This window comes from Thunnus albacares, chromosome 3 (assembly GCF_914725855.1).
Source record: "Thunnus albacares chromosome 3, fThuAlb1.1, whole genome shotgun sequence".
Classification (NCBI taxonomy): Eukaryota; Metazoa; Chordata; class Actinopteri; order Scombriformes; family Scombridae; genus Thunnus; species Thunnus albacares.
In genome coordinates, this window is record NC_058108.1 from 22,780,275 (window position 1) to 22,807,436 (window position 27,162).

At 38.5% G+C, this 27,162-nt stretch overlaps 1 protein-coding gene across 4 annotated transcripts in view; it reads right to left on the reverse strand.

Annotated features, from left to right (window-relative positions):
- The window catches only part of tbck (TBC1 domain containing kinase), a 50,811-nt gene that overhangs the window by 4,505 nt on the left and 19,144 nt on the right, over positions 1 to 27,162 (reverse strand). For 2 of the 4 annotated variants that reach the window (XM_044347064.1, XM_044347063.1), the window contains exons 23-25: positions 22,248 to 22,420; positions 7,887 to 8,050; positions 3,483 to 3,642 (exon numbers count right to left, since the gene is read on the reverse strand). In XM_044347064.1, the coding sequence (XP_044202999.1) occupies positions 3,483 to 3,642; positions 7,887 to 8,050; positions 22,248 to 22,420 (497 nt within the window). Of the gene's footprint in view, positions 1 to 3,482; positions 3,643 to 7,666; positions 7,780 to 7,864; positions 8,051 to 22,247; positions 22,421 to 27,162 lie in introns of those variants that run through there. The other 2 variants (XM_044347065.1, XM_044347066.1) reach the window with 2 other exon arrangements.

Here is a 27,162-nt window from a genome sequence, read left to right on the forward strand (position 1 = left end):
TTTTTCATCCCATCCACAACTCCTCTTGCACAACTCCTGTAATAACAGACTAATAATTATACAATAATCATATATAATAATTAACTTGGCTGGTAGAGTAAAAGGGACAAGAAATCCCAGAGGATCATACAGGGAACTGACCACTGACAGGATTCCCCTTCTTGTCTGTGGTCATTCCTGCGCTTTAGTTCTGAACTTGAACTTTATATCCATATACCACTGGAGTCCAAGTGTTCTCTCTAGTGGAAGGCTGCCTTTATCCAAATCAAGCTCCTTCATTTCTTCTGCTCTGCTTTCCTATGGAATTGATGTCAAAACTGTGTCTGCAGTCTTTTTGAGACTTGTGACTGAAAATATTAATTGATATAAAAAAACATCCATGAGAAATGAATTTTAATAAAAATATCACTGCATAATTTGGTGAAAACTGTGTTCTGCTTTCTGTATTGTAAAACACTCAATGAGTTGTGAGAATGGTATGATGTTTGAGTAATTTCACATGGACATCCCCATCCCCACCCAAATTCGAAATTTCACATGTCTAATTTGGGTGGGGATCAGGATAATTCAAAACAATCACTGCTTCAGATATTTAAGCAACAGCATGATCTCATTAAACACCAGTGTCATTGAGATCTAGTGGATGATCAAAGGCGTTTTAGAGGAGACAATCTGACCCTGAGATCTGACCCAGATGTCACATTCCATGAAAAAACTCTGAAAAGAGGAATAAAGAGCCAACTTCCTTTGATTTTAAATGGTTTGAAACAGAATACTTGTGTTGTTATCTGTTAAGATTCTTGATGTGTTGCACAGCAGCAAAATTAGTGCACACATTAGTGCTCATATAGTACATTTCATAAATGTTAGAACATTCTTGGTACAGCAGCCAGCATCCAATGTGTACCAAACCATTTGTTGTTCATGTTCATTCTAATAAGTCTTCCTTCAGCAAATTTGGAAGAAAATCTTAAATGAATCAATGGTCTCATAAGACTGTCCTGATTGTGGCGTCAGGGAATCACCAAAGTCATTAGGATTTATCCTCTGAGGACCATGAGTGTATGTACACTGTTTCATTTTAATCCATATAATGGTTGTTGAGATATTTTAGTTTAGATTGCCATCCCTAATAGCAACAGCTCAGAAATTGCTTCACTTTTTGATTCTAATGACAAATTCTGCTAATCTTTGCAGTTTCCTTGGAAATAAAGACTAGGAATCTGATATATTTCAATTTCATACAATTTAAGGCTAAACAAAACACTAAGGACTAATTCACATCATGCAATAATCTAAAATCTTTGACTGTGTATAAATAGAAACACCTGTCTCGTACACTGCCACTTGAAAGTTTGGAAACCATTTAGAATTTTCTCTATTCCTGCATAAATATGACCTTAAACATGATCAGATTTGCATGCGAGTCCTAAAACTAGATAAAGAGACATCAATTAAACAAATGAGACAAAAATCTTACATTTGTTTATTTATTGAGGAAAATGATCCAATGTTACATATTTGTGCGTGGCAAAAGTATGTGAACCTCTAGGATTATCAATTCATTTGAAGGGGAAATTAGAGTTGGATGTTTCAATCAATGGGATGACAATCAAGTGTGAGTCTGGGAGGCCCTGCCTTATTTAAAGAAGAGAAATCTGTGTCTTCACTATCAAAGTCTGAGCTTCATAACACAGGTTTGTGGAGGTGTGTCATGATTCGAACAAAGGAGATTTCTGAGGACTTAAAAGAAGAGTTGTTGATGCTTAGCAGGCTGGAAAGGGTTACAAAACCATTTCTAAAGAGTTTGGACTCCACCAGTCAACTGTCAGGCAGATCATGTACAAATGGAAGACATCCAACACCATTGTTATCCTCACCAGGAGTGGTTTTACACAAGTCCTAAAACTTGATAAAGGGATCCCAAATAAACAAATGAGACAAAAACATTAAAGTTATTCATTTATTCATTGAGGAAATTTATCCAATCTTACATATTTGTGTGAGGCAAAAGTATGTGAACCAATGCTTTCAGTAGCTGGTGTGACATTGCAGAAATTACTTCAACAAAACATTTCCAGTAACTGTTTATCAGCTCTGCACATTGGCTTGGAGGAATTTTAGCTCATTCCTCCTTACAGAACAGTCTCAACTCGGGGATGATGGTGGGCTTCTTTGCATGAACTGCCCACTTCAGGTCCTTCCACAGCATTTCTACAAGATCACAATTAATTTTTACAAGATTAAGATTTTGACTCAGCCATTCCAAATCATTACATTTCTTTTGCTTTAACCATTCTTTGGTAGAATGACGTGTGTTTAGTGTCACTGTCTTACTGCATGACCCACTTTCTGTTGAACTTCAGTTCACAGATAGATACCTTGACATTTTCCTATAGAATCTGCTGCTACAACTCAGAACTCATAGTTCTATCAATGATTGCAAGCTGTCCTGGTCCAGAGGCAGCAAAACAGGCCCAAACTATGATACTGCCAGCACTATGTTTCACAGATTGGATAAGGTTCTTATGTTGGAATGCAGCGTTAACTCATCATCAAATATAATGCTTCTCATTCAAGCTGAAAAGTTCAATTTTGGTCTCATCCATCCACAGAACATTGTTCCAGTCGCCTTCTGGCTTATCCACGTGGTCTTGAGCAAACCATAGACAGCAGAAGTGTTCTTTTTGGAGAGTAGTGGCTTTCTCCTTGCAACTCTGCCATGCACACCATTGATGTTCAATGTACTCCTGATGGTGAACTTATGAACATTGACTGTAGCCACTGCAAGAGAGGCTGTTTACTAGACATTACTCTGGGGTCCCTTGTGGCCTCCCGGACTATTACATGCCTGCTCTTGGTGTGATCTTTGTTGTTCAACCACTCCTGGTGAGGATAACAATGGTGTTGGATGTCTTACATTTGTACATGATCTTTAGAAATGGTTTTGTAACCCTTTCCAGCCTGCTAAGCATCAACAACTCTTCTTTTAAGTCCTCAGAAATCTCCTTTGTTCGAATCATGACACACCTCCACAAACCTGTGTTATGAAGCTCAGACTTTGATAGTGAAGACACAGATTTCTCTTCTTTAAATAAGGCAGGGCCTCCCAGACTCACACTTGATTGTCATCCCATTGATTGAAACATCCAACTCTAATTTCCCCTTCAAATTAATTGATAATCCTAGAGGTTCACATACTTTTGCCACGTGCAAATATGTAACATTAGATCATTTTCCTCAATAAATAAACAAGTGTAAGGTTTTTGTCTCATTTGTTTAATTGATGTCTCTTTATCTAGTTTTAGGACTCGCATGCAAATCTGATCATGTTTTAGGTCATATATATGCAGAAATAGAGCAAATTCTAAAGGGTTCACAAACTTTCAAGTAGCACTGTATATCTTGCTGACGTATTGTTCACAGGTGTGTGTGTGTGTGTGTGTGTGTGTGTGTGTGTGTGTGTGTGACTGCTTTCTCACCATAGCAGCACTCTTCATGGCATGGCTGATGACAACAATGACACGTCCTCTGAAGTTCTGGAGGATTCCTGTTGCAGGACACTGCACCAGATCCCCGTCAGAGCTGAACGCTGTACTGAAGGGAATGTTGATGCTGCCAGAAATATGGCCTCTGCCGAAGCTGAAGGCAGCGGGGTTAAGGAGCACAGCTTTGAACAGGTATGGTGCCTGCCTGAAACCAAAGCCAAAGAATGAGGCGATCTTTGTTTTTTTCATACAGTTAAGCATTAAATTTAATGGGAGCTATAATATCCACAGAAGACCTGGATATACAGTAACAGGCAGTAGGAGACAATATCAAGTCATTGATATCAAATCATTAGATCGAAGCGAGGGATTTGCTGGAGAAACAGTGAGTAAATATCAACACAGGGACAGTGAACAACCCCCAAGTGGTAAATAAGTGAATAATAACTCTTGAGAAAAGGAGATTGTCCTATTTCTGAAAGTGTAGCTATTTACATTATTGCTACATATTTTAAGCTAAGTGGTTCTCAACTTCTTTCTTGGTCAAATAACTATGTTCATTGAATCATACCTGCTGCCACAAGGACATTTAGAGGTGTTAAATAATAATCCCAATGTGGTACAGTTACACTTGGAATTACAAGAGGCACATGCCAGTTGTTTTACTGCAGAGGATATCAACACAGTAACTAAACAGCAAAATCTAGATTGTCCTGATTTACCCTACAGAGGTCTTAATTTAATCCACTTTTTGTGACCACGGACACCCACAACAGAGCTTTGCCTAAGATCCCAATAAAGGTGAACAAGGGTTGCCAAATCCTGTGAAAGTGGACAAATCCTCTTTGTCCATGTACGTTAGCCTGGGGAGCCTGTCTATCAGGAGGCTCTAGTATAGGAATTTGGCTAGAGGAACTGCCATTTCAAAATCCTTACTATCCACTAATCCTTATGGATTAATGGCTCTTTAACCTCCTCAGACAATTACCATTCCACTGATGAGCTGAAGGGTGAGGCTCACTTCTTCTGGTGCTTTCAAATTCTTATAGGCACGACTTTTTGGGCCGCTATACCCCTTCTAATAAATAAAAACTGCCCATCTGCACAAGAAAATTAATTTCTTGTATTTTATTTTAATTTTATGTAGACCTTCAGAAAAGATGGATAAAGAGGCTATTGAATGTGACAAGCAATAGACATTTTCATATTAATCTAAGGGACTCACAAGGAAATTGTTTGTACTGGAGACCTACATGACATATTGTCGCTGTCATGTGATGTATCTCCAAAATTTCAGCTTTTCATGAGCTAGGAAAAACAGCCTTGCTTTCAGATTTGTGACAATGTTTTTTCAACTACCTCAACAGGCTTTTTAAGTGTTTATTTGGCTTAAAAATCTGGAGAATTCTCTCAAACCATGAAGGAACACCTTCAGAGTTAATCCTTCAGTTTGTCTGAAAAAACTTCATTATCGGCACTTTTGGAGATACATGGTTTTCTTTGGACAGGAAATACACACACATACGGAACACCCAGTGATAGTCAGCTATTGTAAAGAGCTTTACAATACACAGCTGTTTATCCAAAAGAATGTCGGCTATATTCTTCATTAAAATGTACTGGTCATGATTATCAGCTGACAGGTACACAAATGACCAGACTAATGAATTCTCTCATGAAGAAAAAGTCAAGTATATCACAAAAGAAATAAAACTGTGATGCAGCAAAAAGGCCAGAAGAATGCATTTTGCTCAGGTTCACAGGCTAATCCCCACTGCTTTATGTCCCCTTCTCTGAGACTGCGGGATGTGGTGGAGCAGCCTGGGTGGATATGAAGGGCTCACTGAATGTTGTAGAATCTGGCAGCACATAACTGCAGCAGATCATCCCTCCTCAATCTTTCCCTACTTGCCTTTGATGGGAACCAAGCTGTTTTACGCTCCGTGCCTGTGGTTCAATTTCAAAACTCCGTAAAGCACTGGCACCAGGTCAAGAGGTAAGCAAGAGATCAGAGGTACTGTGGGATAAAGAGAGTGGTTTCCAAATGCATGTATGCAGCTGTGTGAAAATTGTGTGTTTGTGTCATGAACTTTGTAACTTTGTACAAATCATTAATGAGTAAATTAAAACATAAGTATTTGTCAGCAACTAAAAGAGAACAAAGTTTCACACATCAGACCTGCATAGACATGGCACAGGCATGATATATTTATGCCAAGCAGGTACAGACACCATATAAAAACAACCTATATAAATTCAGAGATGCATAAATCACAACTTTTACAGAAACCTGGCATATGCTCAATGACTTGGACTCTTAACATTACAAGAACCAGTTTTGTTACACCTGTGTGACTAAACATGGACACACTTATTAGAGGGGAAATTTATCTGTATGTCAGCGAGGTTTGTCAAAGAGGTTATATGCACAGTGGACACTGAGTTACTATTGGTGTCTAGGCACCTAGATTTGTAGATTTGTTATTCTTCCTTACCTTCACCCCAAGGCCGCCCTAATCCACTGACTTTGTTTCATATTTAGTGACATCAATAATTAAAATAAAAAATATCTGTTTTATCTTCTGACCTACTACAGTACAAGTCAAAAGTTTGGACAAACCTTTGCATTCTCTTGAATGAGTAAGTGTGTCCTAAATTTTTTGAATGGTACTGTAGGTCTACGTATCAACTCTATAAAACTCTGGGGGGTGTGTTGCACCCGAAACACATAGACCGCATAAATGGTTTGAACAAGGACAAGGCAATGGCTAAAAAAGAGGGTGAGGTGTAAAATTAATAAGTACAAATTGACAACATTTTGTGAGGAGCCTATTTATTATTCCTATGACGCAGGGCAAATTATTTGACGAGCTAAAAGACCTTAGGTCAGGGACATTAACTTCCCTGGTGATGAGATAATTTGAGCGAGTGGTTAAAGAACACTAAGCATGGGTTAGGGTTTCCTTGACCCACTTCAGTTACTTTATGAGGTAAATGAGGGGGTTGAAGATGGTATTGTAACTTGATTTATTTCTATAAGAATCCTAAAGGCATAAAAACTGATGTAGGTCTGTTATTTGAGAGTTTTTTCCATCCCAACCAAACATGCTAGCCAGTAAATTCCCAGTAACCTTTTTTAAAGTTGATAGGATTAGTTAACATTTCTTTTAAAAAATCAGTCTTTACTTTCCACACTTGTTAGTATTAGAATAAGAGTGTGCTTTAAAACATCTATTGTTCTTGAAAACCTTAATTAACATTAATGCTAACATGGCCAGACTAAATACTGATGGGCAGCAGATTTGCACAAAAACACTTATTGTTGCACCAAACACCTTGTACACTGTAATACTCGTATTACCTGTCATATTTTGTATATACAGATGGGTGACAAATTAAAGGAAAAACCGGTACAGGTCTGAATGCTTGACCCCTACAGTGAGGGGATCTGGTGGCTCTGTTATTCTTTGGGGGGCATTTTGCTGGCATGGTTTGGATCCACTTGTCCACTTAGAGGGAAGGGTCACTGCAAATCAATACAAAGTTGTTCTAAGTCATCACTTTTATCCTATGATGAAACATTTCTATCCTGATGGGAGTGGTCTCTTCCAGGATGACAATGCCCCAATTCATAGGGCACAAGGGGTCACTGAATGGTTTGATGAGTATGAAAATGATGTGAATCATATGCTATGGCCTTCGCAGTAACTAGATCTCAACTCAATTGAACACCTATGGGAGATTTTAGACTGACTGTGTTAGACAGCGCTCTCCACCACCATCATCACAACACCAAATGAGGGAATATCTTTTTGAAGAACGGTGTTCCTCAGCCTTGGCATTGATTCTACAAGTCTCTTGAACTCTATTGGAGGGATGAACACCATTCCTCTAAAAGATATTCCCTCTTTTGGTGTTTTGATGATGGTGGTGGAGAGCACTGTCTAACATGTCAGTCCAAAAAAATGACCCCCACAGCATAACAGAGCCACCGGATCCCCTCACTGGGGGGCTCTCCTTTATGGGAGACTATTAGAAAAGAAGTTGTTGATTTTTTCATTCATCTACTACTTGTTTGGTGGTAGCATTATATTTATTAAGCTTAAGCAACAGAAAGTTTTCAGTTGGGGCAGGTTTGTTTATTCAAATTCTGCTGAAATCAACCAATCTGTTTCTGGAAATACTTTGTATTTTAGTTACATGTCATGAGAACATTTGTTGTTTTTGCTTGACACAATCCAAGCTTGTTCAAACAACCTCTGGTTTGTGTACAATATTTCCTGATGTGCCCCTGCAAGAAAAATTGAGGAAATATATATAAATGTTAAAACACCATGAGAAAGGAGAGGAGAGAGACTGGCAGTTGAATTTCATACAGTAACTACATGGTAAGGATACTCCTCAACACTGCGGATGTCGACAGCAACGATTTTGGGCTTGCCAGCTTTGGTCCTTTTGGTGGGTCCGGCCAATGACAGCTCACAGAGGTCAATTAAGTCCTCGGCTGAGATCCTAGGTGATATTTCTGCTTTCAGGTCACATAGTGCTAGAGGCTCCCGAGACTACAAGAGAAGAAATCACAGGGGATCAGATGAAGAGGGAGCAAATTGTAGTGCAGGCTTCCAGAGAATTTCTGAATGACGAATTTGGATGAGTAGTCATTGTAAAATAACACAAGAAGCACATAAAGAATACCCTCTGTATTTTCCTATGTAGCGTCAGGTTGGATATTGATGTCACTTGAAAATTAGGGAACCAGTAATAATAGATATTTCACACCATCCTTTTCAAATAGTTCATCCTGACCTGTGAATACAATTATATAATGTATTACCACAAAAAACAGTATTACCGCTCTGAGAGCACCACAGGTAACAAGCAGCAGTGACCAAAACATCATTTGCCAGCTTCTACCTGCACTGTCAAATGGGTTCATTAAAGCATAAAGCTGGAGGCATGACTGCAGGGGACTGAACCCTGGTCCCTGCAATGGTGAGCAATTGATGCCCCAAAATCATTTGAAGCGTAAAATGTGAAAAAATTGTAGATGCCCACAGTTCTTTCTGAGCTCTATTAAAGAAACTAACAAACAAATGTATTGTGATAATGAGTGGTCAAACAGCAGTCTGGTACTTCTATTAATTGATATGCAAATTAAATAGTAAAGAAATACTAACAGCATTATCTGTGAATTTCAGCACAGTGTAAAAGCCATTTACAGAACAGAGAAGGGCCAACTGCACATCAAATAGGTTAAGTGCCAAAGCGCCGCCATCCATGAAATAAATTGTTTGAAAGCTGCTAACTCCATTGGTTAGCTGAACAATCTTCTACTCAACAAAAAGTGTAGAAGTCAGCGCTGCAGAGCAGAGACATCTGTGAGTCCAGCAAGGATTTTAAAGATTTTTCTCTGGACAAGGATTTACTTGAAGGATTCAGTGCACTGTCCAGCTGAGCTAGTACCCTGACTGCCAGGTATTAGTACAGTTTTTAAAATGAGCCTACAGTTCACTGTTGCTATTTTATACATTTCAATCCTATATAATTATTAGAGTATTTGGCTTTTCAAGTAAAGCTCTATGGAAGTTACAATAGATGGATGCAGATTTCAGGAATAAATGAAACTAAGACTGGTCTTTACTCTGTCATTCTTACTATATATATAATATTACTTGAGCATAAAGTTGACTAATATGGACTGAAAGTTGCCTAGTCTAGGTCTTCATATCAACTAAATTAGTATATCATCTGTGAAATACAAGTATTAGAAAAGAAAGTTTTCTGCATAAAGAATATGACAAAATATGTCTCTATAGCCAAAATCATATACACTGTTTGTTATTTGACTCACATTGTCAGTCTTGCATACTCTCACCGCAGGGTTTTACTGAGGCCTCATTCTAAGAATGTCTCAAACCCTTCTTTTCAGGTAAAACCTGACCATGGACTGTGACGAGAGACAAGTATGCTGTTACATTTCCTTTTTCAAATTTTCTCAAACAATTGGGTTTTTGTTTTTACCTCTGATAAATATTCACACTGTGATTATTTCAATAGGTATTTGATTTCAATTGTGATAATAGCTGAATCTCTGTCTCAATTCTCTGTAGTATACATTTGTATGGACATGTCTACACGGCGCAGCTCACACTGCTGCATCAATAAAGAGTCAGAACAGGAGAAGTGAAGGGATATGAGGAGTGGTGCATTGTTTTCAACAAACAACTTTACTCTGCACTCTTGAATTATCTACGGAGAGCTTGACAATAGCTATTCTAGGCAACATAAAAGAGCACAAGCAGAGCTAGGATATACATATTCATGATGTCTGCTGCCATGACCAGCAATTTGGATTGTTGCTAAGAAAAAGTCACTCACCTCTTGGACTTTTTGTTCCTAAATTTAACTTCCAATCTGATGTCTAACAACCACAGACAAGTAAATATATATTTAGTGGGCTGATGAATAGGAAACCTCCTCTATCTACTGTATGTAATTCAATACTATATCATACATCAGCTTATTCTGTCCCTAATGCGCGTTCCATCTATGCACAAACTGACAGAGAGCTAACAAACAGAATTCTGAGAAAGTCAAACATGGGAGTAAAGTTAAGGTGTTTTACTGAGTCCTCTTTTCTCTTCTTTTCTTTGTGAAAAAGCAAAGGCTCTCCAAAGCACAAATGCAAAGGAAAAAAGGAGAGGAGCTTTCTGTCTGACCGCATAGAAAAATTCTTGCACACTACAGTATTTTCCTGGTTGACTTATAACTTATAGCTGTGTCCCAATTCGCAGGGGCCACATCCTTCGAAGGACGCAATCTACAAAGGTGTGTCCTTCGTAGACCACAAAGGCCAGAACCAAGCACTGTTAAATGAGACGGTCTGGTCTACGGAGGATTTCCAGCTGCGTCACTAGCTGTTTCCGCCCTTACCCTTGTGACACGAAGCAGTGCTCTTGTCGTCTAGCAACCTTGACAGCTACAGTTGACAATCAGGACACAGCTAGTGGAAATGAAGCCAGAACTTTTAATTTTATTGTTGTGGCAGCCATCCAGGTCCTGCAGCACCACCAGGTGAACCAAAATATACATAAACACATTTTCTAAGGCCTAATATTTATAAAGTTGAATTTAAAACTTTTAAGAACCTGCAGACACCCTGTTATTGCACTTCTTATGGACTTCATTTATGTTATAAATAGTTGTAAAGACCACTGTAAATGAAATAAACAATGTATTACTAAATAATTACTTTATTTTAATTCATTCAATATTTTTTATTTTTCAACTAATCTCTTGAGTAGAGAGAAAAGCCCGTCCATTCTCTCTCTGCTCTCCTCTGCGCCTCTGCAGCAGCGTACTTACCTCATTGACAGAGAGATGCAGTAAATTGTTCTTCAGTCTTTAATGTAGCTATAATAAAAATCCAAACTGTTATGTAGTGTAAGAAAATAAAAGTTAATATAGACTGATCTGTTCATTTTAATACATTTATATTTATTGAAATGTGGTGGTATCTTTACATATAGAGCCCCAGAGGCAGCACTGTTGTTCTGTCCAGTAAAAACATGAAGCTTCACTTTACATTCACACAAACTAATGTGGCAGCTGCAATTGTTAGATTTTAGCTGTGAGACCAACATATATCCTCCAAAACGAATTATATGTACAGAGACATTAAATTATCAAAGAGCTGCACAGATCAGTTCATCAGTTCATGATCTCCCCAAGATGACAACGGACGTTGACCGGCTGATCATCTCAGACTTGAACTGCTAGCAGCTGAAATGACTGGCCGGTCTCATATGGTCAGCGGCAAAAAAATTGAACTGTTTTGCCACAATGACCATCGTTATGTTTGGAGGAAAAAGAGGGAGGCTTGAAAGCCGAAGAACACCATCCCAACCGTGAAACACAGGGATGGCAGCATCATGTTGTGGCAGTGCTTTGCTACAAGGACTAGTGCACTTCTCAAAATAGATGGCATCACGAGGAAGGACAATTATGTGAATATATTGAAGCAACATCTCAAGACATCAGCCAGGAAGTTAAAGCTTGGTCATAAATGGGTCTTCCAAATGAACAATGACAATGCATGCTTCCAAAGTTGTGGCGAACGGCTTATGGACAACAAAGTCAAGGTATTGGAGTGGCCATCACAAAACCCTGACCTCAATCCAACAGAAAATTTGTGGGCAGAACTGAAGAAGCATGTGCGAACAAGGAGACCTAAAAACCTGACTCAGTTACACCAGATCTGTCAGGAGGAATGGGCCAAAATACCAGGAACTTATTGTGAGAAGCTTTTGGAAGGCTACCCAAAATGTTTGACCCAAGTTAAACAATTTAAAGGCAATGCTACCAAATACTAAGTGTATGTATACTTCTGATCCACTGGGAATGTGATGAAGGAAATACAACCTGCATTCTCTCTACTATTATTCATACATTTCACATTCTTAAAATAAATTAGTGATCCTAACTGACCTAAGACAGGGAATGTTTACTAAGATTAAATGTCAGGAATTGTGAAAAATTGAGTTTCAATGTATTTGGCTAAAGTGTATGTGAACTACTGACTTCAACTGTACCTTGTCCCTGAAGGTTAATGTTTTAGTCAATTAAAAGTATACATTTTCTGTATGTATGTAGATGTGACCTGAGGTGGTCCTTATTTCAGGCACCGTGGCCCACCTCCATTACAAAAACCAACACTACTGAGTGCGGCCACAAAATGACCATGGAGTTGAATCAAGACCTCACCGTCACAGTGACACCTTATCAAATAGGTAGCATTTATTACAGGACTCACTCATGACAGTGTACTTTCAATCTAAGATTAACTGCAAAGATTAATACAACTAGACATGCTGAGACACTGACTGGCCGAGGGCAGGGAATTCATGGAACAGCCTTTTAAAAAACTGGAATCATAATAAGACATTGTGATAGTGTCACAATCAGGGAAGTATGACTAAAGGGGGGAGGCTTGTGAAAGCCTCAACTTGAGAGTAAACCAGGGTGTGACTTTCAAAGAACACACCTGCCTGTGTTGACTAAGCTTACAAATGAAAAAAACAACTGTAAAGTAATAAATCAATTCATTTACACAGCAATCAGTCTTGACCTTTAATGCATGTTTGACTTCAATGCAAGAGACACGGACTCTGTTTTGTTGTAAAAGGACCATTATTACATCTTTTTCCAATGATTAAAATACATTGAACAGCATAAAAAAACTGTTAAAGAAATGCTTATTTTATATCTCCCCTCCCAGGAGAAATCAGCATTGATGCTGTTTTAATGATGGGCTTACAGGGGCTCAAACTCTAGGCCTGAAGACGTGAAAGGGTCCACGAGGCTCAGTGAAAAAAATTAAATAAAATTCACAGGGAGGAAAAAAAAACTCCTGCTTTGTTTGTATGTTTTTTTGTCCATTTTTGGCATCTGGATTTAGAGCAAAATTACATATCTGTCCTTATGTTTAGTATCTCTGCTCTGAAACAGAAACCGTCCAGCGGCTGTTTGTCGGTGTGTGATTCCAGGGCGGGGAGTTTGAAAACAAATGGCTGAGGTTAGTATGCCGTGGCTAACAATAAAAACAAGTTAAAGTAAAAAAACAGAATGCTTGACTTAACATGTCATTGGACAGTGACATTGTTAGAATCCTGGACTTAACTGCTCTGACCACACGTAAAACCAGGAGGAAGACATTTTTAAGGTAGGAATGGACTTCAGTACCTGCAGTTATTGGTTCTTTCGTGCAATATTATGCACAAATGAATTCTTATGCTTGCACCACTTGTGAGTGGACAGAAGGATGCAGGCTTCACTTGCCAGTGTTGTTTTGGGACATGGTTGGTGGATAGTGTTTATGCGGACCCACTCACAAAAACCAAGTGCCCAGCCAGTTACTTTCCTCTGGCGCCGGGATTGCTCAACTAGTCCACCAGATGCCCTCAGACTTTTCCTGCCTGCTTCCCAGCCAGCTAACCTGCAGCATGCTAGCCACCAGCATGCTAACCACCAGAATGATAGCCTTCAGCTTGCATCTTGGCCAGCACCCCAGCCTGCTAGCCTTCAGCCTGCACCCCGGACTACTCGCAACCAGCCTGCACCCCAGACTGCTCACAGCCTGCCTGTCCTGAGCCCACATCAAGCCTGTTCCTCAACTGTCGGCCGTCCCTGCCAATGACCTGCCAGACCTCCAGCCGTGAGCCGCACCTGCTAATGCCCTCCCTGAACCCCCGCTAGCCATCCTTGCCAGCACTCTGCCTGAGTCCCAGTTGGCCACCCCTGCCGAAGCACAGCCAGACCTCCAGTCAGCAGCCCCTGCGGACGCCCAGCCAGACTTCACAGATAATCAGTCGGCCATCCTTGCTGACGCCCAAATAGACCTCCAGCTGCCTGCCTCCTGCTCTGCACTCCAGTGGTCTGCGTGCCCCAATCGTCAGCCATCGATTACCACTAATGTCAGTCCTATTGTGTCTTCTCTTTGGACAATAAACTCACTGAACTTCTCCTGCCTGCCTCTATAGTCTGCATTTGGGTCCTTCCCCTGCTGCCTGATACACACCACCCGTGACAGATTGCACTGCATTTTAGAGCAAGCCCTATTTGCAGAACAGGCTGAAACATGTTGGTTTTAATAACACTTTTTAGTCTTTAATCTCTGTAAAGCCACAGAGATCAGTTACACGTGGTACATGGTAAGTAATTTGAAGTTTTATTTTGTCAATGTTTTATTGTCATCAGGGACAGGTGTAATCTGACAAACTGATCAAAAATTCTAAATAGCAAAACATGAAGAGCATCTGCAGTATAAATGTGCCTGTTTTTGTGTTTTATTATATTTCTTCATTGAATTACACATACATATTACACATACAGTCTATGAAGTAAAAACATTAAGGATACCAGCTTTTACTTGTATAGTACAACATTATTTGAATAATTTCTCATCTTGGCCTTGCTGCTTTTCTGTGCAGTTTTGCATTTTTACTGAACAAACCCAGAGATGAGAAGATCAGTTTGAATTACGTGGGAACGAGGGACAACTGAGCTCCCTTAACTACCTAAGCTTTCCAGATAGCAGTAAAACCTTATGACTGGGAAGTTTGTTATTTATTTCGAATGTAACTTGTACTCAGTGATTAATACTGCAGGAAGACAAAATAAAATCCAATTCCAAAGAGAACATATTATATTAACAAAATATATTATATTTTGGTTTGGGACCAGATATGTGTGTGTTCAGCTGGTTCTTACCCTCCCGAGCTGACGGGGCTTTTCATTGTGATGAGCAACAATTACAGCGGGTCATGTTGACTATCACATACCAGTTTATCACTGAAGCAGTGGTGCATGTGGCTGTTTGCATGTGTGCAATCATAAATCAGTTGAGTCACATACATTATTATGTACTAGATGTAAAGATACAGGTCAGTATTTAAATTATGATTTGCTTCATGTCTCATGCAGTTACTAAAGCTACTGGGTAAACTGTAATTAAAAACAAGACGGTAATTACTGAAATAAATGCTTACTCCACTGGTTGAGTTTGTAGGTAGAGCTGTATGCTTGGATCTTTTCCATTCAAGCATATAGTCAACTGATTGTTAAGAGTCCTGGGGACCTTTATAAACTTTTCAACTGTCTAAAAAATATGAAACATACAAACACTGGCGAAAGAGTGAGTTAATTTGTCTGCCTTTAAGGAATGCTTTTAAAAGATCACTTACTAGTTAAAAATGCCTTTTAAGCACAGGGTATACATCTAACAGAAGATCACAGGTGAGCGGTTGCTATAACAATCCACCAGTCTAATCTTTTCTGTACACATTGTGTAACAACAACCAACTGATGGAAGGGTGTTCAGCCAACATGTTGTTGTTGATAATCAGGAATTTTTAACAATTCCATTGAATGTCATCAACTACATTAAGATCCTTCATCACAAAATGTTGACACTGATTAATCATTGTAAAACAACAAAAGTTCGTTTGCTTGCAGTGGATTGCTGTAATCGGTTGATTAATTACATAGGAACAGCTTCACCCTGTGAAGGTGCAAATTACCTACTGACAAGACAATCTTGCCTGTTGTCGGGTTAAGGACACAACAAATAATGCTAACCACTGTGCCCAACTGGGCTTTGTGGTTTGTGACCATCACTGTATAAAAGTGGGACAGCTCCATAGAGTTGAACAGGCTCATCTGCATGAGTGTGACTTGAGCTCATAGAAAAGCAGCAAAGATGAGTGGCAACACCTATAGATCTACTTCAGTAAAACGAAATAATGTCTCTACACATACTGTATATATACTAAATACATCCATACAAACATAATATACTGATAGAAATAGGCAAACTATGCAGCCTGCCATTGCCCGCAGCTGATGAAGCACTGTGTGGTGACTTAAATGTCATGATGAGCAGTGTGTGCCAGCCGAGAATGGCTTAATGACACAGTGTGTAGTGTTTGAGCATAATTCCAAAAAAACATATTTGATCTGCCAAGTCTGCAGTCAGACAATGAGAAGAAGAGCATAACTGAGGCCATGATCTGAGAAAAATGTTAACAACAAATAGCTACCCCTCACAGTGATCCCACACACACATAAACACACACATAAGGGAGAATTTTAAAGTGAAGATTTTCATATACTTCCTGATTTAATTCTGGCCACATAGAAGTTACCAATATCGCTCTAAAATGAGTGGTTTTTCTGGAGAAGGGCAGAAATGGTAACTTCCTCAAATGAAAACTCATCTCCTCCTCAAATGAAGACTCAAAAACAGAATTTGAGTCTAGACATGCTGAAATATAATGTGGCTTTAGTGGTGCATAAGCAACTTGTTTTGCACTTAAATCTGGTGACTGAAACACTCACACAAAATTACATGATCATGTTTTTTCATATTTTGTCCAAGTATTCATCAAACACTGTATTGAAAACAAAAAGATTAATAAAGACCTAGACGTAGATTTTATGAATAATATTAAAAGTTACAGTGAGTGAACACACTAACATGAACAACTATACAAGTTACAATATTATTAGATACAACTGTACATTATAATGTGATCCATTACAACAGCCCTGCAATAAATCTTACTTTTGTGAAGCTTATAATGTTCAGTTCAGTTCATAGAGGTACTGATTCAACTCTATAGTCAATTTTGAGGCCGGAGTTAGTAGTGGAGTTGTATCAGATTATATTTTTGTGTGTTAGGTGTTTCTGCTATCACCTCAAAAACTATCATAGAGTTGAAACAACACATCACACTGTCAACAAGGAAGCTTCAAAATAGAAATTACTGGACTACATATATTATACAGGGGGTAATTTGATTGCATCAAAGCCTTGTACAGGATAAGTCTTAGAAAGTGAAGACCTAACAGATCTGTTTTGCCCATCACCTACAAATCTTATTACCTCATCTAATTCAAAATGCTCCATTTGCTCACAGTTTTACATGTTCATGGGAACACGTAGCACACAAGAACAGAAAAATAGTGACCAGGGAACATACCCGTTTACTCATGGACATCCATTTGCCCAATCATTGAAACATGAGCTCTGCCAGCTGTTAGATGACAGTGAGCAAAACATCTGCTCATCCACAGGGAATGGCATTAGTCTTCCGTACACTGTACTGTATTTTGATTTATTTTAAACTAAAAGCAGCCAATGTCAATAATAACTTCATGGCCAATACCATCAGCAGCCTCTATGTATATTCCGGAGGCGAGCAAATACAAATTTATCATGTGTTACCAAGTAGGTTGACATTTTAGCTTGACATTAGGTTGACAGGTTGAAAACACATTTTCTGTTGCTCATAAGTTGCTCTATTATGGCTGCAACAGATGTGTCACTCACTTTCCAGCAGTCATGCACAAATTTGCATGTGAACGCCATGATCAAGAAAAAAAAGAAAGAGAAAAAAGAAAGACAATCAAATGTCTACCTGGAGATTAACAAAAATAATGTCAAAGGTTGATGAATTAGAGGTAATTTAATCAATGGTACAATTGTGGAACATTTTTGCATTTGTTCTGCGATGTTTAGATTCTCTCATTAGTGACTGAGAGAAAGGAGACGGAGAGCTTCTTTTCTCGTATTCACTCACTCAGACCAAGCTGACTGGATGTCTGTTCACTACGAGGCCTGAGAATCTGCTGACAGGGCATCCAGCATGTAACACAAATATACAGTATCAGCCGTACCACTCTTTTACTGCATTTTTTGGGACAATTACTTGGGTCAATACAAAACGGACTTCCGTTAATATGAAAAACTGTAACTCAACATGTCGATAGTACCAGTGAGTTTTGTTTCACTTGAACTGAACCTGAAGCTACAGCTCAGAGAGCTGATAAGAACAACACTGGCTCTGGTTATTTTTCTTCAGAATGTAATCAATCCGATCTTCAACTCCCTTTCAGTCATATTTGAATGAATGCTACAATACAGTAAATAAAATTCTTAGATAAGGTGTCGTGTTGACATTGTACAGAAGAGGATTAGGGCCACATGTGAAAAATTTATTTGAGTTCTGACTTTATTCTCAGAATTAAAAAAAAACCCAACTAAGCTATTACACATGGGTCTTTTATTCATCATATAACTGTGTATTTATCAAAATGACTGAAATGTCAAACATTTGGAAATTAGAAGCCTTAGCTGAACACAGATGCTTTTTTTATGTTTGACCTCTTTATTGTCATCAAAATGCATAAACTGAAAAGACAATATTTGTGACAAACAACACAAGCATGCTCAAAGACGATTCTGCCTCCACTTTGACACAAATGAAATGAATGGAATTTAATCTGTGGTATTCACAGCATTAGAATTGAATTAAAAGCATGTATCTTTGCATGTACGGCAAGCTCTCTTTCACAAATAAGTGCCTAATACAGAGGAAGTAAAGGTATTCTACAGAATGAACTGTGTGCACTTTCCATGGAGAAATAAAGAAATAGCCCACATGAAAACTCTTCAGAGTGAGGCCTGATGAAATGACATTTAACTCACTATTATATTTAGGTGGAGACCGATATCTCAAAACCTGGACAAATAAAACCAAAACTGCATTAAAGCTGCAGTATTTTATTGTGGAGATGCCTGTCTCACCTGACATAGGTTTACCTCCACCTGAAATATTGTACCTCCCAAGTCAGAATTCTGACTTTAAACTCAGAACTCAAATACATATTTCACGTGGCCCTAATCTTCTTCTGTAACATTGGCACTCGACCGTGAGCAAACTTCAGAAAAAGATTGAACTGCATGAAAATACTTTGCACTATAATTTGGTTTACTGCCATTTTGGATTGAAGCAAAAGTTATATCAGAAGATATTTACTGGAGTTACTGAACTGTGTCACCAAAACTGATAACATCACATGTTTAAACAGCTGCCCTGAGAAAGACGTTGGTGAGCACACATACAGTAAATGACAAAGGATGTGTCTTGTGGGCAAATATGTGTAGGAAGATGATAGGTATATAAATAAAAGTAAATATAAAGTAATGAATGATAATGTGTGTTTAAGTTTAAAATGGAGAAGAGACTGTAAAATGATTTAAACCATCCCTTTCAAAATAGAATGAAATGTATTTTGTAGTGAGTCCAATTATTTTGATCGAGGTGTTTAAATGAAGCATTATTTCATGATTGAGTTCAACTGGTAGGGTATTCAATTTTGCTCTTGTAAAAACACAAAGGAGAATCTGTGCCGACCCCTGTAATCATCCTTACAACAATGCCATCATGTCTCCTACGAAAAGCAAAATCTAGAAAAACACTTCAACTTCAACCTATTTTCTGCATTCCCTCTCTGCAGTCATACTGTACACATGGCTTTGTGTGTTTTGTATGTGTGAGTCTGTGGTCACTAAAGTCACAAGAGTGACATTTGGCTGTGCACTCCTGCCTGAATGTTTTCTGAGGAAGAGGTGGGGTGCAGATAGATGCGGCCATGGATCAATGCCACCACCCATACAAATGAGCCTCGGCTGAATGAGAAAGATTACAGCAATCACTTGGGCACACAGCAGATAGGGCTGACAAGAGTGTTTGTGAGCTTTCTGGACACGATGCATTCAGGTGTGAAAGGCAAAAAGGGCTGCACCTCAAAACTAAACACAGAATAGATGGCATCACATCAATAAACACCTCTCAAAAGTATTAACACTTTCTTTAGATACACATTTGTGTTTAATTTTAATTGTAAGTACATCTGCATCTCTGTATCTTGGGAGGAATGGACCTAAAGCTTTTCATGATATCTAGCACTTGATCCCAAGAAAATTGAATGCATTTATTGAACTTATTGTAAGGTGTTTTGTACAAAAGCGTGTGCTAAATGAATCTAATATAATGTAATGTATTATGTTTGCTGCAAAGCATTTTGTAATAGTGCATTCAAAAGTGCGCTTTATAAATAAAGTGTTACAAATTTTATGTGAAGATATGTGTGGATTAAATGACTTGAATATTTATAAAGAGGATGCATTTTAATACAAATCAATATTTGGCCACTTTGGGATTTTAAGATTGAGGTTTCCATGTTCTGTATTAAGTATTATGACTATGATGTGATATGACGATTGGGCCTCATTCACCAACTGTTCGTATGAAGAAAATTCTTCTTAAAACACATTTGCGCAGTTTTCATGAAGATTCTGACATTCACCAATGTTTTCTTATTCAGGATTTGTTCCTACGTAAGAACAGAATCTATGCACAGTCAAAATCACACTCACGCATTTTTGAGTGCTGACATGTTTGTGCAAAATAATTGACAACAAGAGGATATGTGTCCTCACCCACTCCTCGGACAATAGATTTGCTGTCCATGTTTGACAGCAATTCATTGCTTGTTTGTAAAAAAAAAAAAAAAAGCTTTTAATTTGACTTTTAGACTGTTATTATTTATAGTTTACACTTAATCTCAAGAAAGAAACACATCACTTAAAAAATCAATTAGGTTTCAGGGCATATCTTTATTTGTATTATTATATTATATTTGTATAAATTTCTTCAAGTGTCTCCGACATTGTGGCCAGTGTTGAGGCTATGTGTGAAAGTGTTTGGGCCATTCTCCCTTGAATGTCCAGGATCGCATCTGTGATCAGACATGGGGCAGTTGAATAGGACCTGAGTGCATGCATGGAGGTACTGGCTGTGAGGTGCCAGGTTCTGCCTCAGAGGGTGGTTGCCTCAGCGGGAGATAATCCGTAAATAAATGATAAAAATCAAACCACTTTAGTGATCTTTTATTTTGGTCTATATTGCAAAAGCAAAAGTTTGAATTTTGAATACAAACTAAGCAATTAGGTAACACTTTTTAAACACATGTTGAAGAAGAGAACACATATTCACAAAAATAATCACCTGCCTTTAGGTTTTACACACTGTTGTTCACATGTTATATGTGTCACATGTTCCTTGGTTTTACAGCTACTAGGTCTGTGTCCAAGTGCTTATCTGACGGCACACCACAGAGTTCTGTCTCTCCAATAATGGCCCCTATGTGCTGGTACAGCTCAGATAACTCTCCAGTGGTCAGCATCTCTCTTCTGTGTTTGGCAATATTTTTTGGGCCTCAGATTTGAGATCAAACCTTTTTTTTTTTTTTTTTACTTCATCAGTTGTGTGCCCTTCTCTGGATACAGCATTCACTGAATGAGTAATAGCATCTCATGCATATTTTTGATCTGTTATTTTATTTCCACTACTGACGCTACTACATATGACGGCTCATTTGATGTTTATTTCCTGCAGCAGTACCTCCACTTCAGAGCTGTTGGGGTTTTTTTACGTTTGGAGTCCAGTGCTGCACCCTCTTTAGACTTCCATGTGAGCGTTTTTGACTTCTCTCTCTTCTCTTCTTCATTTTTTCAATATCTGTGTATGGTTCCTGTGTGTGCACACGGCCCTGCAGTCTCATGCCCTTTTATGAGGATTGGTGGGGTGTTCACCTGTGCTAATCTGGATCACCTGGTACGCGCTTTCAAGTTACAAGGACAATGGGATTCATCATTATAAGAACACATGAGCGAACAATGCTGCGGTTTAAGAACACATCATGAATCTGACATAGACTTTTCTTAGTACCTTTCTTAAGAACAAATTCAAGAAAAAATGAAGATATTGATGAATGAGGCCCATCGTCATTTGAGAGATCATTATCTTATAAAACCGTATTTTGAGCTGAATAGCCCATAATTCCATTTATGTTCAGCTCATTATTGCCTTGAGATGTTTCTTTTTCCATTATTATAAATCAATTAGGAAAAAATAATGATACTCTCATTGTTATTACTAATATATTATTAATTACCACATCGTTATCCAAATATAAATATGTTATTACCAAGCTGTATTTTTAAGTGCTACTGTACCAATGTTTTTCACTTGCTTTTAAAGATACAGATTTTCCTGCAGCATATCAGCAGACATAATGTATAGGTTAAATACTTATAAAAAGTCCTGTATTATTCTGATGCAAACGTATATTTTAACTGAAACATCTTTTGTGTCATGTTGAGGCCTTGAACAGTCTGAGCATGTTGAGGGCAAGGCAGTTCATGACATCAGACTTATTGGAAGTCCTAGCTATTTTAGTCTTAGACTAAAAGCAGAATTAGACAGTACTGCACAGATAATAATAACAAAGTTGGCCAACTTAAAATTGATGGTACTTTCAAATATGTCTGCGGGTGTTATGAGTAATACTCACAAGGTCTGTCTTGGGCAAGTCCTGGTAGTCTGATGAGTAACATGTTGCTGTTTTCCCAAAGCCATTGTCACCAGTGGCCTTTGGTGGCTGAGCGTGTTGTCTGTATGTAGCACTCTTTGGAGTCCAGCAGAAGAGGTTGATGGATTCTCGGACACAGCGCTCAATGTCAATTTCTGCTCAACAAAGGAGAGAGAAGAATATAAGAAAATGTTACTTCCCAGTGTTGCAGTTGCTCCTAACCTTGTCATGAACAAAAGCTTTTTTTTCAGGGACTGTTTTTTAAAAAGAGAAATCATTAATCTATCAAACATTAACCTACATCCAATTAATAATACCACTAAAAAAAAAACAACTAAGCTATTACATGGGTCTTTTATTCATCATATAGCCCTGTATTTATCAAAATGACTGAAATGTCAAAAATGTGGAAATTAGAAGCCTTGGCTTAACACAGCTGCTTTTTTTATACTTGACCTTTTTATTGTCATCAAAATGTATAAACTGAAAAGACAATATTTGTGACAACACAAGCATGCTCAAAGATGATTCTGCCTCCACTTTAACACAAATGAGGTGAATGTAATTCCATTTGCGTTATTCACAGCATTAGAACTGAATTAAAAGCATGTGCCTAATACAGAGGAAGTGAACTACAGAATTAACTGTATACACTTTTCATGGAAATATTGAGAAATCTGTTTACCGCAAAGTCTGATGAAATGACATTTACTTCACTTCACCCCACTGCCACATTTAGATGGAGACCAACATCTCGAAACTCGGACAAATAAAACCAAAACTGCATTAAAGCTGCAGTATTTTATTGTGGAGCTGCCTGTCTTACCTGACATAGGTTTACCTCCACCTGAAATATAGTACCTCTATTAGGATGATACATCAGAGGGTATTCTGTTCATCTCTGGACTTTTCAATTACCACTTAAAGCCTTTTACTTTGACAAATTATTTCAAAAACTGTGTGAGAATATGTATGAATGAAAAAAGAATGGATAAACAGAGTGAAAAGCATGGAGATAAAGAAAAGAAAGTGTGACTCCCTCCCTTGAGTAAGTCACAAAGCATAAGAGATTATGTAAATGCAGTGGGTGAGGTTTAGTTGTAAAAGTGTGTTTTAATCTTGGCATTTTGCTGCCATTAATAATATTAAATAGTCATCCAGCAGCACTAGTGGCTCTTTAAGATAATGATTGGTCATAGATTTACTTGTGTCCCTCATCTGAGCTCTTGTCGCAAAGTAAGTTTTTGGTGCAAAGCAAAATTTCTCGTTCTCTTCCTCCTAATGCCCCCCCGGCAGTATCAATCCTTCGCCTGCTTCTTGAGATCAGAATAGAGAGGATTAGGGAACAGGGACTCACTGGATTAGCCAAGGATTTGGGTAAATTAGGAATTCTTTCCTTCAAACTCTTTCACATTGACAGCCTCTCTCTTTCACTCCCCTTTCCGTGGATAATAAGCAAGTCTGGCTAATGAGCGTTCCTCGGTATGACCCGCACCTGGCCCAGGCTCAAGTGAAATTATATAGAAGTATCTTTTCCTCCCTACGTCCCATAGCGGCCTCAAGGTTAGGGGGTTGTCAGCTCTCGTGGGCTAGGACCTCACAGACTCAGTTACAAGGTTCATTCCAGTGAAAAACACACTGGTGGTCTGAGATTCCTCACCGACAGGATCACAGGCAGTTCAGGCAAACACATCTTCCCTCCCTAGGGCAACAAATGCTGCATGCAATCACTCCTCCTGCTAAAAGAGGCAGGAATGAGGAAGAGGAGATTGATAGCGGTTTTAACAAGCCCTGGGCTCAGCTGGGTATTCCAAGGCAGCCCTTTCTGTTTAGGAGCAATTTTTCCCTTTAGTCAGAGAAAATTACATTTTATTAATAGGTATAGGTGTGTATAGGCGTTGATTGTGGGCTGTGATTTGTTGCCACAAATAGTAGAATAGTATGATTAGTTAAGAGCAGCTCAGGGGCTTTAAGGAATTGGACAGTGATCCAAAGGAAAATAGACCAGATAATAAGATGAGAGAAGTTAGTTAATCCAGAAAATAAAGAAAATCTGTTTTAATATACTGTTACAGTCCCACCCTGCTCACGAAAGCATAACGTATATAGAGCTTATGTGAATTGTGTTGTGATTGTATGGCTTTAAGGGGTGCATGCATCATTCGTGGAAGATAACACTGATGTTGCCTTTCCTTTCTTTCTGATTTCCTTACTCATTTCAGTGATAAATCAATGGTCAGGGCTCACATTTATCCAACATCTCACACTAACAAATCAGTCCTAACTGGCCTAAAGTCGTGGCTGTGATGCGTATTTGGTCCTAATTTCAGGCTTAGGAGTAAAAGGATTTTATCACCTTTCTTAATTTTGGATATTACTCTTATCTCCTGCAGGATTTAAGAGCCTTACCTGTTATAGTAGTTACCAGTATAGACAATTGAACAACAAGACAAACATGCAATGCTTGGAAGGAGTGAAAAGAATATATAACGGTTGCTTTAAGATAACAAAAAGCTTCTTCAAGTATATTGACTGAATTGAAACCAGACAAAATTGTGCCTGATCAGCAGAGAACAAGTTCATGTAAACTAAAACTTAACTGAAAGCAAAGGAAAGGTTTTGCAAAGTAACAACAGTGATTGCTTTTGTTTGCATTACAAGATTTAAAAAAAAAAAAAAAAAGATCCAGCTACACATGATGCATAAATGCACCAAGAACGTGAGAGGGCTATAATGCCAGTTCCAAAGCACTGCCTGAATTATTATTGCCGCCAAAGCATATTTCTTACACAAAATGTATACAGTCAACAAAAAACCCGACAGCTTACTGGATAAAAAGTGCAAGATGCAGCACTACCACATAACTAGTTTCTGCCATTTAAAGCTGCATTTGTACATCCAGCAGACACACAGAAACATTATCATTCATTTGGAGTCATATTTCTGGCCACCTGATTGAGACAAATATTCACTTTCCTCTTAGTTTTGGCATCATATCCTGTCGAAAAATATTACACTGTGTTTCCCGGCTAGTCGTTTGTCTTTCACTCATTTGGTGCTGGATGTGTCTTACAGTGAGTTTATCAGAACGTTTTTTTTGAAAACGGTCGCCTGCTGTGGCTGGAAACGAGGTTGATGAAGATGGTTAAAATGAACCAAACACTTAATGGGCTCTATTTTAACGATCTAAAGCACACGGTCTGAAGCCCATGGCGCAATTGCATTTAAGGTATGTCCAAATCCACTTTTGCTATTTTAACAGTGGAAAAATGGTCAATGCGCCAGACTCATGGTTCAAAGGGGTTATCCATAGTCTCCTAATTAATCATGGGTGTCTTTTCGGCGTAACATGCAATAAACCAATCACAGTGTCATCTCCCATTCCCTTTAAGAGCCAGGTGCGCTTTCACCTTGGTGAATTGCTATTATGACGGTGCATTTGCCAAGTAGTAAGAAGGAGCACTTCTCTGCAGAGGATATGGATCTGCTTGTGCGCAAAGGGAAAGCGCACAATCCATAACGAGCACACTGGCCTCTTTTAATCTGTTACCTTTTGCATGTTTGTGTGCTAATGCGCGTCCTGTGTGTGTAACAAGCAGAGTGTATGTTGTGCACCCGCCTGTGTAGGTGCTTATTACTGTCCTGATAATGCGTCCTCAAAATAACAGTGAAACATTGCACCATTGACTTTAGACCAGGTTTTTGTTGGTCAATAGCGCAATCGCTCTCTGCTGCCTCAAGATAGCAATGTGCCAACACTACTGACATATTTCACATTACAGTTATTTGATCAACAGGAAATATAAATAGGAAATAAAGTCTGTTTGTCATTTTTTATTGGTTAAATTGTGCAACTAGCTTGTCATACAAATGATGAAATGTTCTGCTTTTGTTCCCTTCCAGAAGGAGATTGTATCTGTTGAATGCACACCAGAACCACACAGAAAAACTACAAGATGATATTATTAATTGAATTTTATGGTTCTAAAACACCTCATGTCAGTCATTCTCAAATAAGAACTTCTACTCCTTGATTGAAGTGACTGTTGGAAGCTCACAAAAAACTTAAACCACAATTCCTGGAGCATATCTGAGATGATTAATAAATACAGCCTCAGGTCAGTATTGGTAGTTGGTTAATGTTTGTCGGTCGTAATGGGATAGGCTTTAAGATTATTTTATCTCAATCATTTCAAAATGCTCCAGACCAGACTATCTACCAAATTCCAAATGTCATGCCAAATTTGTCACACTCTCCCAAAACCTTCAACATTAATATTCAACTTCTCCTGCCAGCTTTCTCAAGGTGTCCCTGTGTGAAATGTTGCCATGAGTACTTTCAGCAGCTCATGGTTGTTTTTCTCAGAACTAAATGTCTATAACTAGAGCTCATCAGTTCTGTGCCCAGCACTGCTCATTGAGACAGATGCTAATGTCCCGTGAAGGCAAATGCCGCTGCATCATCAGCAAACACACAGTTCCTGTCAGCTGTAGAGCCTCTCTGGTCCATTGTGAATCAATGAAGTCTCTGAACAAGAGAAAGTTATAGATTACCTGAGGCTACAAGACTAAGCAAATGGGAATCACAAAATGAGATTAATTGCAAACAAATGGCAGCCTCAGATGTATTGCTCGCTCCAAGGCAAAATGTTGCAGCACAGGTCTTACCTCTTTCACATTTCATTTTATTTCAGCCTGTGATATACTGACTGTAATATCATTCCTAATACTTAATTGAAAATAATGTAACCATATTTTAGTGTTTCATGATAGTCCAGGAGCTTTTTGCTGTTAGAGTTGTTGGGACTACATGTGGACCACAGTTTACCACATGTTTCAAGACTCCAAGAAACCTGAGCCCTGGGGGTTTGCACCCAAAGTGTGAAGTTCCACCCAT